Source organism: Sebastes fasciatus, chromosome 11 (genome assembly GCF_043250625.1).
Source record: "Sebastes fasciatus isolate fSebFas1 chromosome 11, fSebFas1.pri, whole genome shotgun sequence".
Classification (NCBI taxonomy): domain Eukaryota; kingdom Metazoa; phylum Chordata; class Actinopteri; order Perciformes; family Sebastidae; genus Sebastes; species Sebastes fasciatus.
This window is the reverse complement of record NC_133805.1, coordinates 16,898,548-16,912,648: the sequence shown is the minus strand read 5'-3', so window position 1 is coordinate 16,912,648 and position 14,101 is coordinate 16,898,548. Positions and strand designations below refer to the sequence as shown.

Sequence of the window (14,101 nt, the reverse complement as noted above, 5' to 3'; positions counted from 1 at the left end):
CAGCCTGTGATCTTTTGCGTGTGGACAGAGAAAAGTGGAGGTGAAAAATAAGACAGAACCAGCTGAAATCCTTACTTTGCCAGGATGTACAGCCAGTCAGCCAGTTCTCCCTTACCGACTGCCTCAGCCGTTGATTTAACAAGCTGAAATGGTTGAATATGTGACAATAGCGACCACCACAATACAAAAACCTACCAATGATTGAATGATTGATGATGAACAAAATCCACCTAAAGCTCACTAATGAACAAGTTATATCTCATTTGTTTAATCCATGCAGGAACAAAAGTGTAAAAATGAAAATGTGTGATGTTATGATGGTTATGTGTGGGAATATTTCTAGTCAGTTTCAACGTGGCCTCTTTTCTGTCTGTTTCATCTCTGCTCACCATTCTAGCTGATATACTAGACCCAGATGCCCGGCTCATGCCAGCTACTTGACTTGTGGATTATTATTATAATTTTTTTCATTCATTCATTTCCTGACATTGTTTTTCTCTTCTCGCAGCATGCCCGCCGGGTACCTTCAAGTCAACCCAGGGTCCAGGTCTGTGTCTACAGTGCCCTCCTAACAGCCGCTCCACAGCTGAGGCCGCCACCATCTGTGTGTGCCGCAACGGCTACTACCGCGGCGACGCTGATCAGCCGGATGAACCCTGCACCAGTGAGTGTATCCTACATGACATTACATACACTGTCACACGCTTACATTCTTGTAGGACAAGCACCTGTAATAGGCCCATGTATGCATTATCCATTTTAGTGTGCATGTATATGTGACATCGATATTGAATGATGCATATACAAGCCACTATATTTTCATAACGACAGTGTGGAGATTGATTTTTTTCCTATCTCACTTTGTCTGTGTCTCTTTCTCACTGTCATTGAACCAGCACATGTAGCATTTAAATGAGCTTGTATCTAGAGCCCTAGTTGTCTTCTCTGTCTGGTCATAATAATTACATTTCAGGGTTTCCATCATTGACGTCTCCATCACTGTGCCATTGAGCTAACTTTCCTCTCAGTTATCTCCCTCTCTCTGTATCTTGCTGTTCTTCGTTTCCGTCTGCTATCATCCCCTGAAGTCCTAATTACTCAGGCAGATGCTGCGAAGCTTCGACACTGTCCTGCCGCTATCCGCTGGAGATCCAATAAGGCCTCTCACAGCATCGTAGTTATCTTAATACGATGTAAAAGCAATATGCTAAGCCTTCCTGTCGTTCCCTGCTGACACACAGTTACGCAGAAAGAGAGCACCGTTAGACCCCCAAAAAGTTTGTTTACCTCTCTTCCTTCGTCGCCGCTGGGGATCGTCTGGTTTATTCTCCTCACAACAGCAGACCTGGAAGCATTATTGGTGTGGTTATGTATTCATTTAGTCCTGATTTATTCACACAGACCTGGCTAATTGGCCTCAGGAATGGGCTCCGGACCACACTCCTTTCTTAATCGTTAAGCAGCTGTAGCCTTCACGGCTAAAACGTGTATTGAATGCACCTCTTTTGCAGTGTTTCCTTTTTTTATAACTCTGAATAAGAGCCTTAAAGTTGCAGCGGAACCCCAACGCAGCACGGCTGTCTGTCTGACTGACTGACTGTTTGGACGCTTCCCATGCGTAGCCATCCACACCTTTAGGCTTTGGATGTTCTCGACGGATGACACCCCACTTTCACCTTGAGTTTTCTCCGCCCTCCCACGGCGTACTACATAGCTCTCCGGTGAATTAGCAAACGCTCCATCAACTGTAGCATCTGCCTCTACCTTGAGGCCTTGAATTTTCCTAAGCAATCTCCACAACAGCTCCCCAGTGGAGTTTCTTGAACGGATCCCCCTGGTCTGTGTTCAGTTTTCCAAATGCAGCCTGTGTTACTTTTCTTCTGCTTTCAATCACGCCACTTTCTGTCTTATCTTGTCTGTCAGTTCTGTTCTTTTTTCCTCTACTTCACACTCAGTTTTCCTCTCATGCTCGGTACAACTTCATTCCTCTCAATATTTTAACATTTAGGCTATAGACTATTCCTCGTTTTCATGGATAAAACATCCTAGGTGCCCAGTTAAAAAGTTACAATTACACAGTGCACGATGAAGTAAAATATTCACTACAAGAGAAAAATGCTTTTATTTACCACACATGAATTTAAAATGTCCTACAGAGGATTTTAGGTTTCAACCACCCCTTTTAACATCTTAAACCGACTTCAATTCCTCCTCAATTTGTGTTGACAGAATTCTTGCAACAGCACATTCAAAGCCTTCTCTGAAGGTTGAATCATACAGTAGCAGCCGTGCTTGATGCTCAGGGTGCCCTAGATCTCAGCGGGGGGTCAGGCAGAGAGATCATGCTAGTAAGAATCTCTTTAATACTGCTGGTCCTGATAAGAGCGCTGCTTGAGTAGCATAAATCAGGCCAATCTGCAGCAGCAGAAGCTGTAGCTATGGCGCCTCTCGCCGCCATCAGAGGCGCGGGTCCCTGCGTGCTCCAGATCAGTCTGATTAGCTTGCTGATGGATTGTCCGGCGTCTGGCTCTGTCAGCGGGGGGGCTTCACGTTATGCCCTCCCACCCTTTTCCCTCAGGGGTATGCCAAGCCTGGGGTACACTTCAAAACCTCCCAGCCCTCCGTCATTTCAATCCTCTGTCTTGCGCTGACTCCAGCCATGCCTGAACACCACATCCAGCGTTCTGTCTCGCAGCGTGAAGCCCACTCCTCTCAGCTGGGCTACTCAGCATCGTTGGCTCTGGGAGGGACAGTGGTTTGCATTGCACTGGTCCCTTCCTTAGGCTCCCAGGCCCCAGCGTGACATACCTCTATCTACCCATGGGTGTACACGTATGAAAAGAAGTAATGTGTGTGTGCTGCGGGGAGGTCAGCCAGCTCCAGCATGCTGGGTTTCTCAATGTGTGAGTCAGAGAGGGAGAATGAAGAGCTGAGTGGTGACTGAGGGGAGTCGGGCGGTGAAACCAGTGCTGATTGGTCCGTAGGGGGGAAGGGATGCAGTGATGGAGCATCCTGGTGCGAGGGATAGTGGCGAGGGAAGGGAAGGACTAATGACAAATATAGGACAGGGAAAAAAATCCATCTACACAGAGGGAGGGATGTGACAAAACTGAGATTTGAATCTTTACATTCAAAGCCTGAATGTAGAAGAAATGATGGATTAAAAGAGCCATCTGGGGAAGTTCTGCACACAGCTCACAGTAACGCAGGATATGAGAGTCCCAGCAGTGAGGCACAATATGTAAAAAACAAAATATGCTGTATATGCATGTAACCACCACTGCCAGCCACCAACCAACTCATGTGGAAAATCTTTGGAATGTAATTCAATCAACATAAATATAGGAGAAAGGGAAGGATGGTTCTGATGGGTTTCTGCATTCCTGATCCGCACCACATTGGCTCTGAATCTTGCGGCTCTCACTCAATACTGCGGCCATCATTTGAAAACCTCCTTGAGCCCTGTCAAACACTGTCTGCATGAAAAACAAACAAAATTCCTTACTGAAAGAACAGCGCTATCTGCTTTTCCATTCTTCTCAGCGGTCCATTTAGATTCTTTTTCATCTCTGCTCTTCTATTCACTGTATCTCCTTTCTCCTTGTTCTGCTTTCAAAGAGAAAGAGCTGGAAGCCGTCAAAGTGCATACATATTCTGTTCTTTTATCCAAGTTATCTCCACATGAACTGTGTTGTCAGTTCTGGAGTCAGTTGAGGGTGCTTCCCACAGCAGTTTTTTGCTCTCAGTAAATAGTAATGGAGCTAAGTCAAGGTAATTGTCTGGCCTATCCTCTAAATCCCAGTACTGGGCAGGAAGACATAATGCTCCAGACTAGTGCATGCACATATGTTCAAAATGTCATTAGTTTCAGCCAAGGTAATATGACGTTTGGAGTTACCGTAGTGAGTAATGTGGGTGTGGAGATTATCCTATAGAAAAGCTTCCGCATATTCATATTGTGTCTCCTCAGACGTGTCATTGTGGATGCACCCACATCTCCCAAGCTGCATTGCCTGCTCCCATACACACTAACACACAAACAGTCTATCTATGACTCCTTCAGTCTCTCAGCCAGACAGTATTAGTCCTCATGACATGTTTTATTTCATGTCTCACCAACCCACACAGCCCTTCTTTCTTTCTCCCAGCTCCTCTGGCTGTGATCAGTATCTCCACATAGGGACCTTCTGTTGGTCCCTCAAGGCCTGTTTCACATCATAAAAACAAACAGTTTGAAAGAGGAGAAGCACTTTATATTAGCAGCCGAGGGAGAAAACTGGACTGTGGTCTTTTACAGCCCAGGTGGCACCTTAACGTCCGCTCACTAAAAGGGCAGACATATCAGTCTGTGAGTCCACCTGTAGCAGTAGTCACAACTCAGACAGAGTCTTTGAGTACTTCATCATCAATGTATATGTGTGGGAGACAAAAAGAGTAGCATGGTATAATTTATCATAACTCTGTAGATAATGCACATCATGATATTGCTGAATACCATTTTCACTTGTCCAAATGAGTTAAAGATACAATAACACTAAATAGCAACCGATTTAAATATTGTGAATCATTTTTAATTACAATATGATGCAAAACAGCAGAATTATCACTGTTTTATTTTGGTTAAATTTAGGAGAGCGACTCAAGAAACTTATTATGTTGTTAGAAAAAACGGGATTATTATGGGGTATTGTCAGTTTGTGCCACCATGTAAACAGTTTACGCAGACTATTCCTTGACTCACAGTTTTGGCAGCAATGGAATTGCATGTAAACATGAGCAGATCTAATTGAGTACAAGCGTATTAATCACATAAGTAAAACAAACCAAAAGCAGCCAGTAAAAACAATACAACATTTTGGTCCTTAGTAACGGCACAAAATAGTTAACATGTAGTTTCTTGTGTCTTAAATGTGTATTATGACACTTGGAAAACCAGGTGACCAGACTTTGACCATCTCCACAAATTCAGCTGAAAAAGCTTCAATCATCTGGCTCCCAATTTGCATTGCTATAGCATGTATTTGTGCTGTTCTGTGCTTTCTGGAGAACCAAATTGACTTAAGTTGGTTAGCTAGTGTCATTGTGTCCCTGCGATTGTTAAAAGGGTATAAAACAACTTATGCAATTGGCCATACTGAACAAAAATAACATTGATACGTCCTTGTTGCCCTTGTGCAAATGACCTGACACTTCACACTGCTTGTTGTGAGTGCACCATTAAAATAGAGCCCTTACTGTGTACATGTCACAAAGAGCACTGGTGCTGCTTGGAGATGATGTTTTGCTCCTAAATGAAAGCAACATGTATGTAAGCACAATCAAATCTGACTGGCACAGCTAAATTGAATGCAAGCTGAGAGCCTGTAAGTAACATCCTCAACAAATTAAATCCTATGGCGAATTAAAACAGCCACAGGCTGCAGTAATAGTCTGCAAATCACTGGTTAAGTGGCCGTCACATCTGATTTCTGGTACCATCCTTGCATATGCGGAGCTCGCTTGTAATTGGGACGAAGGGGTGTGACGCCTCGTTCACACCTCAACCAGGCAATTTTTTTTGCTTTCACCGTTGTAAGAATACATTGATACAGACAGTGCAGGCATGAATACGCAGAAACAGATAGCTCAGGCGTGTGTGTTTGTGTCACATGCATTTTCCACATGAGCAGATGTGCATTGCTTTTCCCAGCGATGCAAGTTTGGGGGCGAGTTCATGTATGTGATGGATGATACAGAGGATGCAAGCAGTGTGAGTAACATACGAAGCGCCTATTGTGCAGTCCCCAAGGGGGAAACGCTAAAGGGCTGCCAATTCCCTCGCATGGCCTGTTTCCACCACCACACGCCCTTTTTCGCCATATTCTCACTCCACGAAATCTGGTAGCATACACGGACCAAATTATGTGCCTTTCGACCATGTATCTGGAGACCAGACCATAATAATCACACTCTGGAGGTCACGCCCTTCCTGTCACTGACCTCTCTGTTGTTGAGGCGCCGAGCCGAGGTCGCCGCAGTAACAGTGCCGTTCCCTCACCCTTGTGTGTTCGGGCGCTTTGTCCCAGCTCCCCAGGGCTATCCCACATGGCTTTGCAGCAACAATGATTAATTGTGTCTGTGTTGACTGAAGTAACTATCTGCCCTAAGCCCACGGAAAACTCAAGTGCTGTATCATAATATGCTTAAAAGTCTATATGTACGCTTGTTGTCATATCTTTCTCATGGGTAAAAAGAGAAGAGGAAAGGGAGTATGTTAGAGAGCTGAGTAATTCTTCAAAGGGTTTTCTAGCAGATTTTTAGTTTCACAGTAGTCATGGGTTTAGAAGTGGGTCAGTTAAACTACTCTTTTAATGATAAAGGTCAGGCTTTATGGAGGATAAATTGGTACCAGATCAGCTCTGCAGGGCAGCCTCACTTAACCCAAGCAGCACTGACTAAGGGCTTTGGCGAGCTTCCGCTTTATCGGCAGTGTCTGGTATCTGAGAAGAAAGAGCTGCCTCTGAGCAGCTGCAGGGGACACAGCAGTCTCAGCGAAGCAAAATTATACACTGCCATTTGAGCAGATTTGAACTCTTAAAGAATTGCGCTCCAATTGCGGGAGGCTGAACAAGAAGCCACTTTTCTGCACCCTAATATTAAGCCACCATGCACTCAAGCAAAACAATTGTTTTATTATTTCTTGATTTCCTTCTGAATGTCGTCTTTGAGGTTCTGCTCCAGCTGCGGGCTATGAGGGAGTGAATGGGAGCGTGAATCTCCAGAGCCACTCGGATAAGAATACTCCATGCAACACTGCATTTTGCTAAATAACCAATGTTTGATAGACACAAATGTTTCGCTGTATGATCTCCCTGGGTGTGAATGGAATAAATTAGCATTACAATTGTGCTGAAGATGGAGAAAAAGGAGAAAAAGACAAGTTGCTCTCTTGGTCAACAACACTTTATTACAGGGTTGTAAATTGACTAAATTGAAACAGCAGGCAGATTTACCAAACAGTTTCTCTGACAAGCAATATGTTATTTTGCTTTAAGAATCATGACAGATTGCCTTATGTTAAAATGTTTTCTAAAATGAAATGGGTCTAGCTGTAAAGGTAAATGTCCTAGCTTACATCTTTTCTCTGTGTGTCTCCAGGTGTCCCCTCCAGCCCAAGGAACGTGATCTCCATTGTGAACGAGACTTCTGTGATCCTGGAGTGGCATTCTCCCAGGGAGACGGGCGGCCGCGACGACGTCGTCTACAACATAGTGTGCAAGAAGTGCCGGGCCGACCGACGCTCCTGCTCCCACTGCGACGACAACGTGGACTTCGTCCCTCGACAGCTGGGTCTGACTGACACCACGGTGTTCATCAGCAACCTGTGGGCCCACACCCTTTACAGCTTTGAGATACAGGCTGTCAACGGAGTCAGCAATAAGAGCCCGTACCCTGCCCAGCATGTCTCCATAGACATCACCACCAACCAGGCTGGTAAGTGGCTGATATGGTAACTTTCCATACTAGTATTATTGTTTTGTTTTATTAAAGAGGACCTATTATGCAAATTTTCAGGTGCATACTTGTATTTTGGGTTACTACTAGAACATGTTTACATGCTTTAATGTTCAAAAAACTCTCTATTTTTCTCATACCGGCTATGCTACAGCTCCTTTTTTCACCCTCTGTTTGAAACGCTCTGTTTGAGTTCCTGCCCTCCTGAAAAGCCCATTCTGCTCTGATTGGTTGGCTGGCACTCTGTTGTGATTAGTCAACCAAACCAAACTCTTCGGCCTCCGCTCCAGCTCCACTCTAACTAGCTTTGTTTGAGGACATGCCAAACTAGCCACTAGGCAGGTGTGTTACTTGGTGACATCACCACGTTATGGACGAAAAGGCGGGACTTCAAGCGAGGCGAGTTCAGGTGCAGTGTTTATGTGGGGGAGAGTAACTCCCTTTAGCGTGGACTTTGGGCTTTGTAACTTTGCAGACTTTTTACATGCACAACAAACTAAATAACACAATAAAGGAAAGGGGAAAAGCACAAAAGCATAATAGGTCCTCTTTAAATCTTTCCTTTCTGCAAGCAAAAACCTGAGTAAGTAGTTTTATATCAGTTTATTTGTGAAAGTATTATTACCTCAAAAGACCATCATTGCATTTCAGAGTCTTTCTTCAGGGCTGCTAAGATTTCACGTCGCACCACCGTGAATAATGATTTTAAAGCTTGAAGCGTGAGGCCAGCTGGTTCAGTGAAAGATATACATACGTGCTCCCTTTCTCAGCCTCTCTTCCCTGAATCAAAGTAATGGCTTTCCCTTTTGAAAACAAGATGGAGGAGTTCAGGCCCAGACCCAAGACACAGCATGTTACATTTTGTTGCAGGACAAGTGCCATTCACGGCACCATCCCTCTTTCCTTTGTAGTTTATTTACACATCAAATCCGATGATGGAAATAGCCCCGGTTTGCATTTCTCTTTGGGCATTCCAGGAATTCTTGCTTTTGTTAAAGGTAATCATCCCTCCAAGAACAACACATGAGTCATTTATAAAACCTCTTCTTCTTTTTTGAGGTTCACATCTGGAGGTTGCAGGCTGGTTCCTTCACACACTGACGCATCTCTTTGTTGTTTGTCTTTGGTCTTTGTTTAATGCGACTTTGTTTTGAGAGCAATGCCGCACAGCAAGTCAGTACTTCTCTCTTCACAGAAGGCTACACCCCATCTGAAACCTGTCTGTAAATCTTCAGATTTACACACTGGCACTGGTCTCAGAATTAAGAAAAACAAGTGAATTAATCTTACATAATTCTGCACCTTATCTTAAATTCAAGTTACACTGAGCATTAGGCGTGATCCGCAAATCCGTCATTTCTTTGTTTCACTGTTCGTAGCTTAGCTGACAGCAGACAGACATGCTGAACTACAAGTCTCACCTTTAGTGTTGTATAAGAGCTACCTTGGTTCAACTGCGTTCACTGTTCAATACTTTAATGTCAGACTGAAGGAGACAGACCCAAGATAGATACGCGGACAGCTGTTGTTTTCAGGCTACACTGAAATATTCTTCTCTCTCTGCCCTCTCTCCTTGTCTGTCTCCCTGTATGTTTGTGTTTGTGTGTGCATTCTCTGACTTTGCTTGTGATGGATCCGAGCCCAGCGAATGAAAATGACCTTCATCCTGTTATCTTTCTCTCTTTCTCTCTCTCTCTTTTTCTCCCTTTCTGTCTCTCTGTATGTTTGCCGTGTACTCATCCTCTAACTGTGCCTGATGGGACCTGAGCCCAGCCAATGGAAATGACAGGTCGAGGATATTGTCTTTGCCGGTCCTTTTTCGCTACAGTGTTTTTCATGCTCTTGTAGATCTTTGACTTGCACGCAGAAGCACCTAACAAGGGACAAGTATTGACCAAGTGAAACATGTAAATGAGGCTCTCTTCATTTTTCTGTGGATGAGGCGGACCGTGAAAGTCACAGCGTGGGCTTGTGGGAGCTAATAACAGACATGAAGTGGAGTTGCAGCGTGGTGAAAGACAAGAGCTTGTTGGCAAGGCTCCCATAAGGAAAGAGTTACACGTTTGTCAGCTTGGGGCCCTGGGACCTTTTTGTTGGCCATGATTTTCTGTGTTTTCTACTGTACGTAGTCTGACCCAATGATGAAATACCTAATGTCAATTCAGGATTATTGATGCACATTTCCACTTTAATTGTGGAATGAACTTGAACATTTATCTCAAAGACCAGTGAATTTCCTTTATCCAGGTCCCTTTTGTATGGGAGTACATTTTGAAATTGAATTCGGTCCAGTTGGTGGAGGGCATACCGTATTTGATTGCGGTGACTCTCAGAAGAAAGTAATAACAAACTGAACTTGTCTTTGTCTGAAAATGAGTCAGAGGATGAGTGGGAGGGAAGTCAGGGTGGGATGGAGAAAGGGAAAGCTTTCTTTTTCTTTTCTTTTTTGACCAGACTGCAAGACTGTGACAGTGAAGGAGAGGAAAATGAGGGAGTAAATAGGTCTGATTATCAGGGTGGCCTAATGGTGCTGACTGTCCCCATTTGACAGGCTAATAGCACACTTGACAGATAGATGTAGAAGAAGCAATGCCCAGGCCTATTGTTGAAGTCTGCTACGGTAATGAGGTGTCTGCCAGTAATCTGCCAGGTCTATGTCCGGCCCTATGTGGCCCTTTGTAGCCAGGTAATTGCACTGGTCCTAGTTTCGACAGGGGGGTTTCATTGGCTGAAGAGGCAGAAGTATCCAGAAGGGATTCATGTTGATATGAATGCATTGCTAAAAAACTAAAAGAGGAGACACTCTTTAAAATGTAGGGCTCTATGTGTGTGGATTCATGAAGACTGCATTAAGACATTTTCTGGGACCGTGAAATCCTCTTGTCCGTTCATTTGGTAGTTTTGTGCTCTGCGCCCTCGCATGATGCAAGGTTGGGAGAGGTGGCGTAACAAGTTCTATGTAAATGAAGTAGGAGAGGTGTATTCTGAGCCCGGAGCATCATGGGAATTCCCATTGCAATACCAGTCATCATACAAACAATGGGGTCATCGCGACAATCTTACACAATATATTGTAATTGTTGCAAATGGCAAGTAATGTGAAAGAAAAACAAGTGTAATCCAAATACATAAGCACTCTGCTGGTATCCAGGGTGTTGGTGCCCATTCTGTATATAAAGGCAAACTTTTCTTTCATCTCACTATTAAAGCAGCGAAATGACAACAGCACAATTGAAACCCCCTTGAAACTAACTTGATCGCTTCAGCATCAGAAGGACGTGAGACAAAAGCAAAGGATGGCACTGTTTGAACTAAACAGACGAACATCGCACAACCCTAATTTCACATGATGTCTTCTCTATGTCAGAGCCAGGACTGGCAGTAGAATAGACAGATTTCTTTGTTCATGTGACATGGTCGTGTTTAAGCGCGTCTGGGAATGCACAGGTGCACAGATATCCGGGATATAAAAGCTTGAATTTGTCCATTGAATGTTTTCATTACGATTCTGTTTTAAATTGAAATCATAGTCAGAAACATGTGACTCTGGAAAGCTACCCATTTGGACTCTAACGAAGCCATGGCAGTATGCATAAAAGCTCACACATTCATAAATCATAAAAAGTCATTGTGAGATCTTTTTTATTTTTCCTAGTTTTGAAAGTGGAATTCATTTTTGCCAGGAGAATGTGGCACAGTTAAAGGTAAAGGGTGCACAGTCTCCTCTAATGCCTCTTGGCTCTGCCTGTCAAGGTGAGCCATTTTTGTCATGTACTGTTGTGCTCAGCAGCAGCTGTTTGAGATGAGTAAAATGACTGCTTAGTAGATAATAATTAATCAACATACCCTCTTGTTTATTTTCCATTTCATCCATCCTTTCTGCAAACAACATGCATGGATGTGCCTCCGCTTAATATGAAAGTAAATTGCTAGTGCATTTATATAATGCACAAATTTTTTGTGCAAAGCAGAAGAGCGATTTCGGTCATCACTGTGACCGTGTCACGTAAATAAGGGCCTGTAATATCAATCACATGCACGTACATCTCCACTCCACCCCTCTTTATTATAGACCCCTTTTTGTAGGGTTGGACAGGCTGTTTTGGGGGAAAGATAGCAGATCAATAGTATACAGGAAACTGTGTGTGCATGTCTGTAAAGGAGAGACTCGTGGGCACCCATAGAACCCATTTTCTTTCATTTTTTCATATCTTGAGGTCAGAGGTCAAGAGATGCTTTTGAAAATCGCCATGCCAGTTTTTCTCGCCAAAATTCAGCCTAACTTTAGAACGTTATTTAACCTCCTTTCCCGACATGCTAGCTTGACATGGTTGGTTAGTCACTGGCACCCTCAAGGAGTGGAAGAGGTTAAAGGACCACTTCACCAATGTTCAACCTCATCTTAATTTATAGCCATTACATTGACTGGCTTACTGTATATACAGCATTTGCCAATAGCGCAACAAAATCTACTGTATGGCTGCAGTCTCAAGCTAAGCAAAAGCAAGAAAAATGCAGTTTTCCTGTTGTCAATGCCTAGTTTTAAATTTTTGTAGTTTCAAAGTCTCACAGTTCTGTCTGGTTACAATAATGTCAAGACCAAAATAAATCTTTCTTGCTTACTCTGCTCAAAACCACATCATCAGACATGGGATTTTGCAGCCTTCCCATGAGATACAGACTGTTGACAAGTGTAATGGTATATTATTACCCTTCTAGTACTTTAAGAATGTCAACCTATGAGAGAAGAGATAAAGGTGAAGTGGTCCTTTAAGTCAGATTACCCAGGAAAGATAAAGTTTGTGCTTGTCTCAATGGAGTCTTTGCCTTTTCAACTCGACATGGCTCTAGTGTGGACTGTTGTGAGATTAAGGAAGACCAAGAGACCCCTAGAAAACAGTAAGGCGACAGTCATTGGCGGGGTTATGGTCTAAATTGGCCATGAGGAGACAAAGGTGAGAGGAGGAAAAGTGGACGAGAAGGAGGAGAGGAGGGAGTTGAAGGGATTTAGTGTGAATCACCGAAGAGGCCATTTAACTGCCCTCGATCCCAGCGTGTGTCTGGGAGGAAGGACTGATCAATAGTGTGATTTAGGAGTTCATTCACAGCCTGTGCTCTCCAGGAGATACACGCGCACACACACATATACAGATACAGACATACAAAGATTATATACGACCCCCTCTTAGGCTATCATTCACACCTGGCCTGAACTTAGTCATATTTATCTATGTTAGCTATAGAAAACCAGCCATTTTATGTCTCTTTGTGAAATAGTGTGGTTTAATTTTGAGGGTGGGAGACATTCTCTGCTTCTAGTGAATTTATTAAACTGCTGAAATGACCACAAAGATAAATATATGGTAGTCACGTTGTGGGCGATAGAAGTACTTGTGGTGAAAAACTACAGACATGGCAGCCATGTTTTCTTATGCAATCCATCCTGGACACTTAACTTACATCCAGCACTGCTTCATATTTAGAGGGTATTTTTCATCATTTACACATTTTACAACTCCTTTCCACTCTGAGTGGTTACGCGGGGGTGGTTTGATGAACAATGAGTGAGAAAAAGAAAAAAAAAGTCAATAAACCTCACGACTGGTGCTATCTTTTTCAACTAACGCCTGATGCTCAACAGTTTCTCTGATTTTACATGCACAGCCTCCTTGACCTAGATTATGTGCCAACAGTCCCTCAGACCGCAGAATGCCAAGTATATCTACAAACAATCCTCCTCCACTTAGCTGCTCTGTTTGGAGAGCTATTCCCACAGAAATGCAAACAACGCTATCCTCGGCCTTCTATGGGCAAGTCCGACCGGGTGGTTTGCATTCAAGATGCTAAGACGTTATGCGCTGGACTGAAATCCAAACAACCAGATGAATTAAAGAGATCTGCGCTCTGTGGGGTTCTAAAATCAGACGGGATGTTAGGCAAACATGTCCGTGGAGGGTATTCAAGACACCACTCATTATGTCTTTACAGTTTACAGCCTACAGAGTCTTTCCATTTGTTTTTAGGGGGGGTTCTTTTTCCTTGTTTCTTCTCCTATCGCTGTTGCTTCTACGTATCAGAGCTAGGGTGTCCAAGAGTTTCATCATCTTAGACAGTTCTTCAGGCTCTCTCCGGGTGCCATTTTTATTTCATTTGATGCCTGTTCTCATAAATGTTGGATCCTGTCCCCGGACCCAGAAAGGAAGGTATTAGCTGCAGGCAAAAATAAAAGTGTGGGCTTGAATGCTACTGAGCTTTCTCGTCAATTCTGATGTCTTCATATAGTGTGTTAAGTGGCGCTACGAAGTCTGTGTGTGTTTGTGTCTGTGTGAAAGTATGCTCACGCAGTGTACTTGTTCTTTTTAACTTAGAGCTCCGTTTAGAGTCGTCCACGTATAATGTGATTTTTGAAATAATTCCAACCATGGTTCCTTGACAGAAATCCACGGTGCTGAACTGATCCCTCTTTATGATGTTTGAGAGAGGCCCATTACCATGTAGTCATGGCTGGCTTGGCCGTCTGAGCCCCTGCTAATAGGGAGGGTGGTAGTTAAACCTATGCCTTTGACAGAGGCACAGCACATGACTATAGGCAGCTCTCCCCGTCTGA

The 14,101-nt window shown here is 43.6% G+C and overlaps 1 protein-coding gene across 3 annotated transcripts in view; it reads left to right on the top strand.

Annotated features, from left to right (window-relative positions):
- The window catches only part of ephb1 (EPH receptor B1), a 168,137-nt gene that overhangs the window by 102,758 nt on the left and 51,278 nt on the right, over positions 1-14,101 (top strand). For all 3 annotated transcript variants that reach the window (XR_012595862.1, XM_074651199.1, XM_074651198.1), the window contains exons 4-5: positions 509-664; positions 7,138-7,473. Coding sequence is in view for 2 of the 3 variants with exons in the window: in XM_074651199.1 (XP_074507300.1) it covers positions 509-664; positions 7,138-7,473 (492 nt within the window). In the remaining variant the exon portion in view is untranslated. The remainder of the gene's footprint in view (positions 1-508; positions 665-7,137; positions 7,474-14,101) is intronic.